Source organism: Camarhynchus parvulus, chromosome 2 (assembly GCF_901933205.1).
Source record: "Camarhynchus parvulus chromosome 2, STF_HiC, whole genome shotgun sequence".
Classification (NCBI taxonomy): Eukaryota; Metazoa; Chordata; class Aves; order Passeriformes; family Thraupidae; genus Camarhynchus; species Camarhynchus parvulus.
In genome coordinates this window covers 56,404,394-56,418,687 of record NC_044572.1, presented here as the reverse complement: position 1 = coordinate 56,418,687, position 14,294 = coordinate 56,404,394, and the positions used below count along the sequence as shown (strand labels likewise).

Sequence of the window (14,294 nt, the reverse complement as noted above, 5' to 3'; positions counted from 1 at the left end):
AAAAGAATAACCATGGGTTCAGATATGATGAAATGTTGGTAAGAGTCTGAAGTAAAGAAATGGGAGCAGTGGGGTTCAAACAGTGAATACAAAGATGATTCCACTTCATAATAAACTACCAAACAGTGCTGCAACTTCTCATTGGAGTTCTATTCTGTTACTTGATATTACAATTACTTCAACTGGGACTTTTGAAGAAAAACATGTCTGTTTTTTCATTCAAGCATGAGCTGAGGAAAATTAAATACAACTAGTCTAGGCTTGACAAAAAAGCCTACACAGTTAATGTGGCAAAATATTGGACATGTGAACAAATCTCAGGCAGTTAACCAGGCAGCTTGGACACTGGAAGGATTATTTTAATATTAAACTGTTCTCTCAAGCCTTTGAAGATTAAAGTGTTATAAAGGCACCTTATTTGGAATAAACATTTAGTAACACATGAGGGTTTTGCTTTCTTTATAGAAATGGCCCTTAAACAGATTTCTTGTTTAAGTCCTATAACGTCCAAAAGTCATTAGCCACAACCAATGTCTCCCTAGCACCAGAAGGTACATAACCTCAGACACAGAAACTTGCAAGTACACATCCAGAAACTTTCCCAGATACAAGTACACATCCTCATGCATGAAAAAGTTGTGTCTACCTGTCACAGATGGGAAATAAATCCCTACAAGCATTGTGAAGTAGGTCATGATGTCTGTAAAAACATAAGGAAGTCCACCCATTTTTGATTCTTCTGATCCAGCAACTGATGGCTGATCTTTTTTCTCAACTATTGATCCTTTTTCTGAATAGGCACTCCAGAGATTATCTACAAGGTGGGGGAAAAAACAAAATCAGTGTCACCTCTCTGTTTCAGGACATCTATCAGTGAGAATGCAATAATCCAAGGAATCAGATGCCTTTTTCTTACACAAAAATCATGACATTTCCCAGTATGATTAATACCAGTTGTAACAGGTATTATGTAACTCCAGTCCATGCTAGTAAAAATGGCGTAGTGTGAGATGTGTCCTGCAAAATTTTCTGTTCCTCTAAAGCAAAATATAATTATAGAATTAAATTCTAATGTATTTGTAGAATGTACACGTACATTGCACAGGCATACAGATGTTCTATTGGGAAAAAATAAGGAAACTTATCTCCAGGTTCAAGGAATCTTAGTATATACTAATACTTCTTGTTCTTGTATTTTGAGGAGTAGTATGAAAAAGAAATGCTACTTAACAGTAATTTGAGTTCTTTGACACCTCCTGTACAGAATAATCCTGCATAACAGTTCAGGATTCAGCTGTTAATGGCAAAAGATTTCCACATGGTGACAAAAGCAGGATAACCAAACTTCAGAAGATCACTGGTAAGCAAAAAAACCCCAGCAGAATATGGCTCAAATTCCCCAGCAAATTAAGCACATTTGTTTGAAGAGTGATAGGTCAAAGAGTAAATTTTGAGAGCTTACATTTGTGGAAAAGACTGGTTGTGTACTTTGATAAGATTGTGAGAACAGACCACACTGATTCTTATTTGAAAATGAGACAAGTTGTCCTATCATGTGTGAGAAAACAATGTAGATTGTCTTCTGACCTGTCAAGAAGGCAAAGGATTTTACAGAAAGGAAATAAACAATTTCCATGGACTGTCAGCATGATCGAATAGCCAATTTTCAGACATCCTGAACAACTCTAGGGAATTCCAGTACAGTATTCTAAGCCTTTATAATAGCAAAAAGTAACCTTGAGCACAATAGAAGATGGACTTTGAATCATAAGTGGCCACAGAGAGGGTACTCATACCCAGATTTTTTTTAAAAATCTTACAATCGGTAACCATATATGGAAGTATGCATGAGAAGCAGAAGAGAAAGCACAGCAAAGATTAAAAATAAGTATCATTTGCTAAGGAATGCTATGTGTATTACTACAATCAAATGAAGAGGAGTTACAGACTGATCTAGAGATAAGACTGAAGCCATAAAAAGTTAATGAAACAAGAGAATTTTAAATTTCAGGAATTTTAGCAGAGATTTGATGAGTGATGTAAAATAAGACTAGACCTCCAAATTAGCATCTATCTATCCCCTGTGAAACATAAGAAGAAAATCAAAACATCAGTTTGAATTGCCAATCAAAAGCGCTTAAATTCTTAATAAGCACTCAACAGCTTGTGTCCTTTATTCAGCATGACACAGGAGTGACAATGACCTGAGCACTGCAACGCATACAACTTAACTGTGGAACTGTGCATGCCAGCACATGGGTAAAATCGGCTTAGATATTGTGTTGAACAGAAATCACTTTCCCATATTCATAACATGTCACACAGAGCTTTCCTATGCTCTTTTTCCCAAAAGTGATAATCCAAGTGGACTTGAAAGTTAGGGTGAGAAAAAAGAATAACTTTTCAGAAAAGTCCAGACATTTGGCCCTTCTAGGACCATTCCTTGATTGCTAAGGCTCCTCTAGCAGCTAACATTTAGGGTACGTACACAAGAACAGGTACAGTGTATCAGACCAACATGCTACCACCATCAGAAAAATGTTGATAAAGCTAGTAGCAGAACTGCATCATTTCTGTTAGGGTTATAGGCCTATTTAGTCAGCCACTTGCAGAATGATTTATTATTGTCAGGACAACATTCACAGAAGGTACATAAGGGATGAATACTTTATATGAGTGCCCAATAAATAGTGTGAGGACTTAGCCTCCTGAGACAGTCATGGCATCTGAATATTCCCAGTCACAGCTCAAGAAACTTTAATGTCCAGAGCCTGCAGCTTCAAAGTCTTCACACAAGTCAGAAAATTCATCAAATGAAAGAAAATTTTCCTTGAGAAATCTCTGCCACGAGAGCTCAAGCTTATGCTAGATATCAGAATGTGTGCTCACACTCAGCAAGACACCTAGTTTTAGCATTAGGTGTATCTAGGATAGTGAAATGCATTGTTATGGAATAGCTCTTGTTCAGAGAAATGTTAATCAGTGAACAGAAGCAGAGCACATATTTTCAAAAGCAGGAAAAGCAGTACTCAGCCTGAAATCTCCAAGAACACTGAAATACCTGAGGTTGACGTGAAATAGTATTGACACCCAAGGACAAATGGAAGGCCATTTCTTTAATTTAAGAGTGTTTCAGGGAGACACAGGAACTAAGGACTCATGAGCAGCATCTCTACAGGAACAGTCAATAGCAACAATAGCAGTTGATAGAGGCAATAAACAGGGAAGTTATTTTTTATTTCTGACAAAACTTAGTAGTTATTCACAGTTTTTCTTTAGTTTTGAAAAACTGGGGAAACCTCAACTCAGCTTTTGCAAAAGAAAATTGTCAGAAGTATTCAAATTCCTTGAGGTAAACATAAATGAAGGCAATCCACTTGGATCAGTCCATCTATATTGCCCATGTTATTAAAATATTCCTCACCCAAGGAATCTACACAAGACATTGGGTAAGAGGAAATCTCCTCACATGGATTAAAAAAAAACAATTCAAAGACAGAAAACAACAGGTAAAAGTAAATGGAAGTACAGCTTTGTAATGCAGAAGAGCCACCAGGAAACTTCTATAAGAATGACCATCAGGATGTAACCAGTGCTATCAAATACACTCAAACAGCCCAAAAATAGAAGCTAGTACCAAGATGGGAGCCTGCTGGCAACTCTCAGTTAATTCAAAGTTGTAGAAGGAAAAACAGCTGCAAGGAACTTAAACAAAACAAAATTAAACAAAAATGTATCAGATTCCATGAGTAAACATAATGGAATTGATGAAGTTCACTACAGGTAAGCAAAGAGCAGTGAATAGTGGAAAGCGTGTCACTCACAATGAGCTTTCAGCAGACTCCTGGTCTTTAGAGATCTTACCATTATGTGAGAATAAATTAGCAAAATATACTTTTATACAGGTTTGCTTGTTGAATGAAACACTAAACAGTGAATGGAACAAAAGAAAGAAAATAGTACTCAGCCTGAAACCTCCAAAAAGTAAAAGAATAATTTAAATCTTACAGGGTAGCAAAAAATTGTAACATGCAGCTAACTTGTGAGCTGGAGCAAGAAGTACAAAATTATTCATGAAAAATTGTAAATATGCATGTGGTAAATCATAAAACTCAGAGAACAAACTCTAAGTTACCTTTCTTGTAACAAGCAAATAATTTCATTTTTCAGTGAGAAAATTATTTTTTAATAGCCACAAATTTTGATTCAGAGAAGCCTATGCTCCATTTAGTATCTTTTAATGCATTTGTACACTTAATATGTGATATTTTCAACTGGAGTACTGTGGCACAGTGACTGTCTAGTGTGCCTATGTAGCATATTTATATAAATCAAATTTTATTTTAAGGAAAGGCAAAGCAGAGGTATCAGAGTATCCATTTCATTCCCAGAGACATTATTTGTGTGTGTACAATACAAATTATTACACATTTAAGATGAATCCTATGACTTGATGCAATCTGAATTCCAAGCTGCCACAACCATACAGATTTGTAAAGAGAATAAAATCTATACATTGTAGACTGCTCTTCTCTAATTCAATCACTAACTTGTACACATTGGACAATCCACAGAACTTCACTCTCATTGCACCACCTGTGAAGTGGAAACAAGTTCCCTCTCAGGAGAGTTTGAAAATATATTAATGAACGGCTTATTGAAATGTGTGTTTGGCATACACATTAAAAAAAAAAAAGCTGTGATGAGCACTTTATCACCTTTTTGATAGAACAATGGCTTTTGAAAGAGTACCTATAAAACTCCAATTACCCCCAAATTAAAGCACTTGATACTAAGATTCTAAAACCAGGTTCTTTTATAGGAAGCATGCTCAAGGTAGCAATCTTTCACACAGACTAGGGGTAAAGAAACAGTGACAGACTAGACCACTATATTACTGACCAGCCAGTGGCCAAATTAATAATGTCCAAAAACTTTTAAATCACTGTGCCTTCCAACTTACCAGTTAGAACTCCACTCATTATTCCTGGAATTCCTTGAATTTCTGTTACATTATTGAGACTAAAGTAGTCATCACATGTAGCATTAAGCAAAGAACTATCACAGAACAGGAGCCACAAAGGTGTAGTCTTTGTTTCATTATTGCTTTCAGTAAATTTGGCACAGACATCAAAGCTGCGTTTTGACAATGTACGGTTTCCAAGGAGACAGATACTATAAAAAAGAAAAATAAAGTCAGTGTTCCTTCAATACAAGGCTGTGAATGAAGCCATTTCTTGTCCATTAGACTTCTTCAGAAACCTGTTATTTACACTATCTATCTTAAGGACTATACTACAGCTACTAAAACAATATATAGTTTCTACATCTAAAACTATCATCAATAGTCTTTAAAATATGGATCAAATATTTCTTCTTTATGGTAAAGTATAATCAATTTAAGCAGCTTGACTACTACATAACAGCAATTATAATGCATTCAGCCCTACAAGAAAGAAGTAAAATTAAGTAATACTTTATAAACTTAATTAAAAGATGAGTCTGATGAAGAAAATATAAAAGTGAGTTTAAACAAGTAAACCATTCTCTTCCTTTTCAAGTAACTGAAAACTTTAGATGATCCTCAAAAACAATTACAATCCAAAAGGCAGGAAATAAGCCAGGAAGATAAAACAGCCAAATATAACAACAGTGATGGGAGTACAAATTAAAGAATCATGTATTGGGAAGCAATTTTTTTTCAGGAATGAAAGAGAATTAGAAAAGTCTGAACAGCTGTGAAAAGCAAATTCCTACCAGCAGAGTACATTAAGGGTCTAGGTATATTTCTTTGTTAAACTGTACAAAATATGTTTAAGATTCCAGGCTTGCTTAAAAATTGAATGATATAGATCTTTGAAGACAAAAGAAGGAACATCAAATATAAAATGAGGGTTAGGCAGATACACCAGCACAGCTTCAAGGTATTGCACCTCATGGAATTTGAGCACATTTAACAGAAAACTATTGCTAAAGAGATCATCTTGTCACTTGCCTTGCTTAGTTTTCTTTTTAATTGCTACTGATTTGATGACTCAATAGCAGCAGGGTCAAATAATACAAGCAATAGAAACTTCTTTCAGTTTGATTCAACTGGGAGATCTTGAGGTAAACTATTTGACCACCTACACAATGGACAAACTTAATGGAGGTTAGTGATATCAACCTAACTAGCCAGCTAAGTGGAAGTTGTTTTGTTTGGGTTTTTTTAACGACCATCATCAGATCAGTCTTACCATTACACAAGACCCTACTTGAGTTTCTCATTTTGAGGTAGACTCTAAATGTAAACCATTATATTTAGTGGAAAATAAACTCTTTATATTTTCCCCCCAGTACAATAATATTACAGTAGCAGCCACATATAAAGTCTCCAGGAACTTGGTAATGAGTCTCACCTATCCTACATATCCACATAAACTCTCTTTTACCTATATAGGTGACAAAAAGATATTACTATTGCCCCACTGGAAGTTAGTGTAAGAAACATAAGTTTTATTTAGAAATAGGTCAAAGTTTTACATATTACATGTAAAATAATGCTACAGAACAATCCACAAGTACTGCTCTAATGGTCAATTTATAATGTAATTACCAACACTTCAAAGTAATATTGAATTTGTAACAATCATACAGCAAAGGATAACTCTTACTATGAAGTGCCACACAAGATTGAAGTTATCAGCCTATTCTGATCATGCCTTAAGCAATATAACTTTGTTTCATCTTTCAACAGAAAAATATGCACAAAAATTCAACTCATATAACTGGGTAAACTAAAATGCAGCTAATAACTGGAGTGAAGAAGTAACTCCTATTGAGCTAAGAATTAAGCACATCAAGGACCTTGAGAAGCAATGTGTCATGCATAACAATAACATTTTATTTTGTTAATGGGAAAGCCTTCACAAACACAAGTGAATTTAAACACTTCAATGTGTCGTTTTTAAGTAGGGAGAAATGGAAGTTTCTAAAATTTCTTCATATCACAGAAAGTTGAAATTTATGGGTTTTTTATAACAATGCTTAATAGCTACAATGGTTTCTTGACCTTTTTACTTTATTCTACAGGGTTTTAGTTAAAATCTTTAGATAAAGCAGTTACATTTACCGTCAGCAAAACGCACCTTCTTGCTCCTTGGGTGTGGATGAAATAACAGCCAAATTTTAAGCACCAAAGAACATTTTCTAAAGTTACCATATCTTATGAAAAATGAGAGAAATATTCAGATATGTGAATATTTCTCAGAATATCAAATGACCACCTTGGTATTTAAACTACATAAAGCTACCACTGAAAGCAATGTGTTTGTATTTTGAAATTTAGCTTAAAACATGAAATGGTTACAGTCGGTATTCCCTCCCCACACTTTTTTTCTTTTAAATAACTCACACAACTCAATATTGCACTTACGGAAAGTCAGGTGGGTCAAAAGCAGTCTTAATAACTCCAGCATATATGGCAATGATGGAAAGAATCACACAGGCAAGGAAGACCAGTGCAAGCTTGTTGACATACTTTACTCCCACAAAAACTACTATGGCCATCAGAATGACAATACATGTTCCATAGACTCTCATGTTGTTCAGCATAGCCTCTGTTTCTTCACCAACATCTGTCACTTTAAATATTGCAGCACTTGGAGAAATATAGGTCTGCAAGAGATATGGTGAACTATCATACACGTAATAATGAACATTTTATTAAATAATTTACTTGAACTATAAAATCTAACTTTCTATACCAGTTTTGTTTTCACAAATGAATTTAGCCATATAATTTGGGCATCGAGAAACTCTAGAGATAAAGGAAGGAAAAGGGTGAGGGTGAAGAAAAACAAGGTTTAAGAATAGGATACAACTTTTGCTCCAGCTTCTTATCTCCTATTAAAGATCTTCCACTCCTCTAATTCATGTGTCTGCCAAATGGGGAAAACAGCTAAGGAATTTGGTGGTGGAAGGAAGTAGAACACGACAAAAATAAAAGAAAAAGCCCAAACCATAAACAGGACTTCCATTGATTGAAACAAAATATGAAGAAACAAACAAAAGTATAGTAAACTAAAAATGTTTTCAGTATTATAGACCCTATAAAATACTTCATAAAATTTTAATTTAAAGTTGCAAGAGCACAATTTAAGATTATTGTGAAGAAGTTTAGTCATGTGCTAAACCAGACATTTCAAACTACTGCAATTTCAAACAAGATTCTCTTACAGATCTCTCTTTCTTAAATTTTGGTGTGCTCTACCTGAAAAGAAGTTGAAAACTGTCAATAGCATTCATACTGATAAATGTGTGTGAGAAGACAAACTGATCTAGTTCTAAGACGTTGGTGTACTACACTACACAACAATATCTATATGCCTTCTTCTAGCACCCCTAAAAACACCCCTCTCCGCTCAGCCACCAGGGTTTGAATATTAGGGCTTAAGGCAACTCCAGTCCTTCAAAAAACTGCTCAAATTACTATTTTTTCAATAATATAATTTCTAAAGGCAGGAAGAAACTTTGAACAGGAGGCTGATGTGATGCATTCATAAGCAAAATCCAAAACTAAACATAGACAATCATTTACCAGAATTTTCTTAAATTAAATTTAAGTTTAGTAAATTACTATTTACTAGAATGCTGGAAGATATGAAAATTGTCACATCATCATGGAAGAAAAAGAAAGCAAACTAAAAAAAATTATTACAGATAAAGTATATATTGTTTAAAAACCCTAACTGTGACATTGCAGAAGTTTCAGGCTCTCTATGGAGGTACTCCAGAAGATTTTCTTGTGGATTTTGTTGCCCTGCTGTTCAAAGCCTTTGCCAGGGAAAACCACAGGCAGATGACTGATTGCTGTTTCTCCAAATAATCCATGCCCCAGTGAAAGAAAAAGCAATACTCATGCCTTGTGGCTATGTCAGGGGTCTATTCTGAGGTCTTTGACAGATATCCTGGGCAGCATTTTACTTCAAATTCTGTAGCTAGATCTCGTACATTTTTATTAGCAACACAAACCCTGCATGACCCTCTAATAGGGAGAACAGTGCACCAAATTCAATCCACAATTGAACATGTGCTCGTGTTACTGATATAGATCAGACAACAAGCCAGATCAGATCACACAAGCAAGCATTAGTGAAAACTATCTCTAATTTAAACGTAAAAAAAACACCTGCATTTGATTACACGGATCATAGTAAGTAACAAGAAAGAATTCTTAAGTATCTCCTGTGCATATCTTCAGTTTCTGATTTGATGATCAATTATTGGCACCTCCTGGATGAACAAAGCCATAGTAGCCAGGCCACTGCCACACAGGCAGAATTTCACAGCATCTTTGCAAATATATGAAAATTCAAAGCCAGTAGTTCAGACATGAAGAAGTGTGATAGATTATTATTGCCTCATCACAGATATGCCCTTCATGTTCTCCACAACTTTTCATTAAGCAGCAGTGAGTTACCCTGGTAATGCTTTCCACCTATTATTTGGAAAGAGAAGATTTTTGCTTGGTTTGCAAATTATTATTATACATCAAATAGCATTTAATTTATTTTTGTATTACTGATAAGAATGAAACTTCCTCAAATAGTTACGAGTAAGAATAAATATCAACATCCTAAAATGTAGTATCAAAACATTAACAATCACCAAACTAGAATGCATTTTACACCATTAAGAAAATTCATCAGCAATATCCTGAAACAGCCCAAATACATTTAGTCTTAATAGAGACTAGTACTTACCAATAAAATTTCAATGGTACCAAGAATGTACATTGCTCCTGCAAAGGTTGTACCCAAGTAGAAACAAAGTCCCACTGCTCCACCAAACTCTGGCCCTAAAGATCTTGAAATCATGTAGTAAGAGCCTCCAGCTGTGAATTTAACGAAACAAAACAAACAAACCAAAAAAAAAAAACCAAAACAAAACAAAACCAAATAAATAAAACAAAACAAACAAACAAAACACCTCCAGTACTTCAGATTAAGGATGGCAGTAGAGAACAAAAATTTGAATCATTCAGTCAACATAATCAAGATAACCACTGCATGTTTCTCCACTGACATACTCATGACAAGACTGTAACCAATGTCTATACCATCTAGATAGTTAGAATGCACATTTCAAGATTAATATCCCCATGTGCACTGTCTGTGGAATAGAAAGCGAAGACCGAAGAAAGAAGAGGAAAAATTCCACAAGCTAAACAGAAGTAAATTAGAAAAGGATATACAGGTATAATGAATGAATTTTTAGCTTCTAACCTTAAGCTGTTCCCCATCAAACAATAAATTTCCAAAATAATTGCTTTATGAGACAAGGACAAAACAGATTATTTTCTACTGATTCTTTCTATTTTCTGTATACTAAACCATTGCTACTTTCACTACAGTTCACAGTTTTTTAGTACTGTTTAAAGGTGTTGGGAAGGGATTGCTTTTTCTTGTCCACATATAAAATATTCACTTTTACCCTGAGTTCTTCAGTTCTTCTCACTCTTACTTCCCATACATATGCATCATAATTCTTTAAGTAATAAACTACACCACCACCATCCTATTTCCATTGCACTATTTGCCTTTTAATAAGGCTCTAAATTTCAAGCTCATGTCTTTCTTTTAGAATGTCAACCAACTCCCTCAAGGCAAACTCTTCTCTCTGGTTCCCTCTCCATCTACTCTTAAATTAATGATTTCTGTCCTGCTTGTGGGAAGAAAGAGACAGAGGAAAGATATATGCAATTTTAAATAACATATATCAATGTGAAGAATCTGAAACTGTTTTTCATAGAATCATTAAAGTTGGAAAAGACCTCCAAGATCATTAAGTCCTATCATTGACCTAACACTACTGAGTCCACCACTACACCCTGTCCCTAAGCACCACACCTCCTTGTTTTTTGAACACTTCCAAGGATGGTGATTCCACCAGTCACCTGGGCAGTCCATTCCACAGACTTCAGTGTTTTCAATACGAATGAATGAGAAACTAAGAAAGATATTATGATGCATCACCAATCCTTTTACTAAATATAATGAATGCTCTTGCATATAAAGGCAAAATAAAGGACTCCGCTGCTCAGTCTCCTTCAGTCCTGGGTTCTTATCTGTGCTTTCTGCCTTCTCCATATATTCAGGACAAGCATTATTTCTCTAAGAAACTGGCACCAACAACAAAAAAAGTGAAAATTAAGACCTGTCTCATGTAAGAACAGCAGGCTTCAAAGTTTGTGAGAGATGTTAAACAAAACCATTAAAATGAACTTTAAAAATATGAGGGAGAATAGAGAAGAACATTTTAGTTATCTGTGCACTGATCTGAATAACTCAATTTTATTATAAAACATGAGTATTTTAAACAAAATTGTCTATTGATTTTTTATTTCATATATGGTACTGGATCCATGAAATACAATTATAATACTATTACTCTACATCCTACACAAATTATAGCTTTTACTATTATTATAGCCCAACAACTTCAGTTTAAGTTCAGAGTTCATACCAATATCTGAACACCAGAACTATCAATTATTGTGCTGAGAAACTAAAAAGGGTAAGAGCTTCAAAAGCTAATTGATTTTGCAACTAAACAAAAATCCTCTTACTTTATGAAGCCGAATCAATTTATCAATCTATCCTGAAAATTTGAGATGGACAGAACCTAGAGTGTTTATGCAGAAAAATATTTTTGCCATGAGACCAGTTACTATTCTTGCAGAAAACAAGACAACTAACTCCAGTGTTTAGCTGGAATGTAGGAAAATTCAGGAGAGAGAAAAGTAGTACCCTTATTTGTAAAGAAATTTCCTTTGTGTGAAGACCAGTCTCCATTAATTCAATTTATAACATCTTATCTTTGATTAAAATAGGATCAAATGACGGATGACAAAGATGTGCTGCAGACTATAATTCCCAGAAGACCCAGTCTTAAAGACTGCATCTCACATTAAAAAGTTATTTGTAAAATCAATTAAAAGAAAAAAATGCATTTGATACAAAAGCAGTACTTCTGATATTTGAGAATGATAAGAACTTCTTATCCCAGATTTAAACTTCCATTATTTAAGAATTTACCATGTAAGATAAAATTCTTCATTACCTGGAACTACACCATTTGTTGCTATAGCACTCATTGAAATTGCAGTTAGCATAGTCTGTGGAAAGATGAAATAGATGAAATTTAAAATACCAGAGTTTTGGAGGGTTTTTTTTAAAGATTGGGCAAAACAGTAATCAAATGTAACTATATTTTTTTTTCACCCCAAGATGTTTAATTTGGGATATCCACGCAACTCAAGTACTCAACTTTTCAGGCAGAAGATTTAGCTGACTCACACTTGACACAGTCTTTAAAGAACTGGAAGAATATAGACCATTGCATATACTTAAAATAGTATGTTCATTCTTTCAATTTAAAAAGTAGTGAAAACTAATTGTAACATTATTATGACAGCATCTAGTAAAGATCTCATATTCTAAAAAATTATTTTATGGATGCAGTGCTGAGGGGTTTGATTTGTAGTTTATTATTCAGTTTGTTCTGAAGTTGAAAACAGCAGAACAGTTCAGATCTCTAAGTTAATAATGAAATAATTGCTAAAGGCTGATTTAATAAAACTCATATAAAACTTTAAACAAAAGCTTACTTTGATCAACTCAAAAGAATGTCCATACAGGTTAGACTGACACGTGACACCCACTGCTTATATATATAACCCATTTCTCTCAATTGAACCATATTGGTTAAATATCAGTACAATTTTACCAGTATGATCAAATATGGTTACTTTTTCCCTGATACTCACACATTAGAAGGTGTCAGTACTCTTTCAACAGAGGATTTGGACAGGAGTTTAAAAAATAAATAAAATAAGGTTAACTTACACAAGCACAACACATGAACACAATGATGAAAGACTCAAGAACTCCAGCTGTTCCTACAATCCATGTTAAACGCAGGAAAAGGATAACTCCCAAGATGTTTTGCAAACAGGGAAGATATACGCCAATAAAGGTGCCCATTCGTGGACCCTGGAAACAAAGTGAGAACATGAATTCCTTTGCACTAAAAATTTAAATCTATAAACACTTTATTCCACAAACACTTATCACAAATGCTCCATGAACAAATGCCAAGTGAAAATGAATGGTAGCTTCGGAGTGTCCAGCTTTGCAAATATTCATGTGCTATTTACAAAGAAAAATTCCTGAAAAGAGAGAAAACTATTTGTGATAACAAACTCTCTTGTTCCACAGGAATTAGGATGACACCTTTATAGGGATAGGATGGCCCTTTATCTGTTGATCATAACACTTTACAAACTTTTTCTGAAATAACAGTTACAGGCTAAAGTTAGAGGTTAAAGATAAATTACTGCCATAATCAGTATCATTTATATTCTGCAAAAAGTTGATCACAAATTGCCACACAGCTGGCAAAAAAAAATTATATTCAATAGTAATTTCAATTTTAAAAAAAGACAGACAAGGTATTAAGACAGAGTGTGAAGTAATGCAGAGCTGACTACAATTTCTTTTTTTCAAAAACTGCAAAACCTGTCACAACATAGTATATGTGTACTTTTTATTTGCTAGTGATCATCATAGGTCAAGACATACACAAAAGCATTCAGGCTTCATCACTAAAGTTTCAGTCTTCTACACTTATGAAGAGAAATCAGGCTTTGAAATACTCTAGTTAAAATCAAGAGTTATACACAGTAGCTTTCCAGTTACACAAGATAGTCTTAAATCACAACTTGGGCTGTGAAAAATGGCAATTGATTTAAATAAATAAGCAAGCATTGATGCTTTAGAAGTTATAAAAATTATTAAGAAAACAGTAAATTTCCAAGTATTTATAAGAAACCATAGAATGCGATTTAGACTACATTTTTTATTTTTAGCATCTTGGGCGATATCTATGTGCAGCATCAGCTCCACAGTCTCAATCACACCATTAAAAATGCTACTCTGACAGGCTACTACTTAACTATCACAATTTCAGAAATGAAATTAAGACACACATAAAAATTGTGTTATCAGGCCACCACATGGAGCACAAACAAGATCAAGTGCAAGCGAGGACATGATGTTCATTTGTTCATAGTCAGCTCCAGAGGGAGTAATATGGTGCTGCATTGACAAAAACCTCTACACAGCAGCTGAACAGACAACAGGGTTCACAGTAAGGAAAGTGTGAGAAGATTGGTGTTACTTTTCTCACATCTGAAGTTTATCTTCAGATGAGATGAAACAAATATAGATGAAGCACAACTAGACAAACAGAAA

At 34.3% G+C, this 14,294-nt stretch overlaps 1 protein-coding gene across 5 annotated transcripts in view; it reads right to left on the bottom strand.

The window, feature by feature from the left end:
- SLC12A7 (solute carrier family 12 member 7) overlaps window positions 1–14,294 on the bottom strand; it is a 73,268-nt gene that overhangs the window by 39,079 nt on the left and 19,895 nt on the right. For all 5 annotated transcript variants that reach the window (XM_030967993.1, XM_030968021.1, XM_030968002.1 and 2 more), the window contains exons 4-9: window positions 12,888–13,034; window positions 12,103–12,157; window positions 9,744–9,874; window positions 7,415–7,656; window positions 4,964–5,175; window positions 647–814 (exon numbers count right to left, since the gene is read on the bottom strand). In XM_030967993.1, the coding sequence (XP_030823853.1) occupies window positions 647–814; window positions 4,964–5,175; window positions 7,415–7,656; window positions 9,744–9,874; window positions 12,103–12,157; window positions 12,888–13,034 (955 nt within the window). The remainder of the gene's footprint in view (window positions 1–646; window positions 815–4,963; window positions 5,176–7,414; window positions 7,657–9,743; window positions 9,875–12,102; window positions 12,158–12,887; window positions 13,035–14,294) is intronic.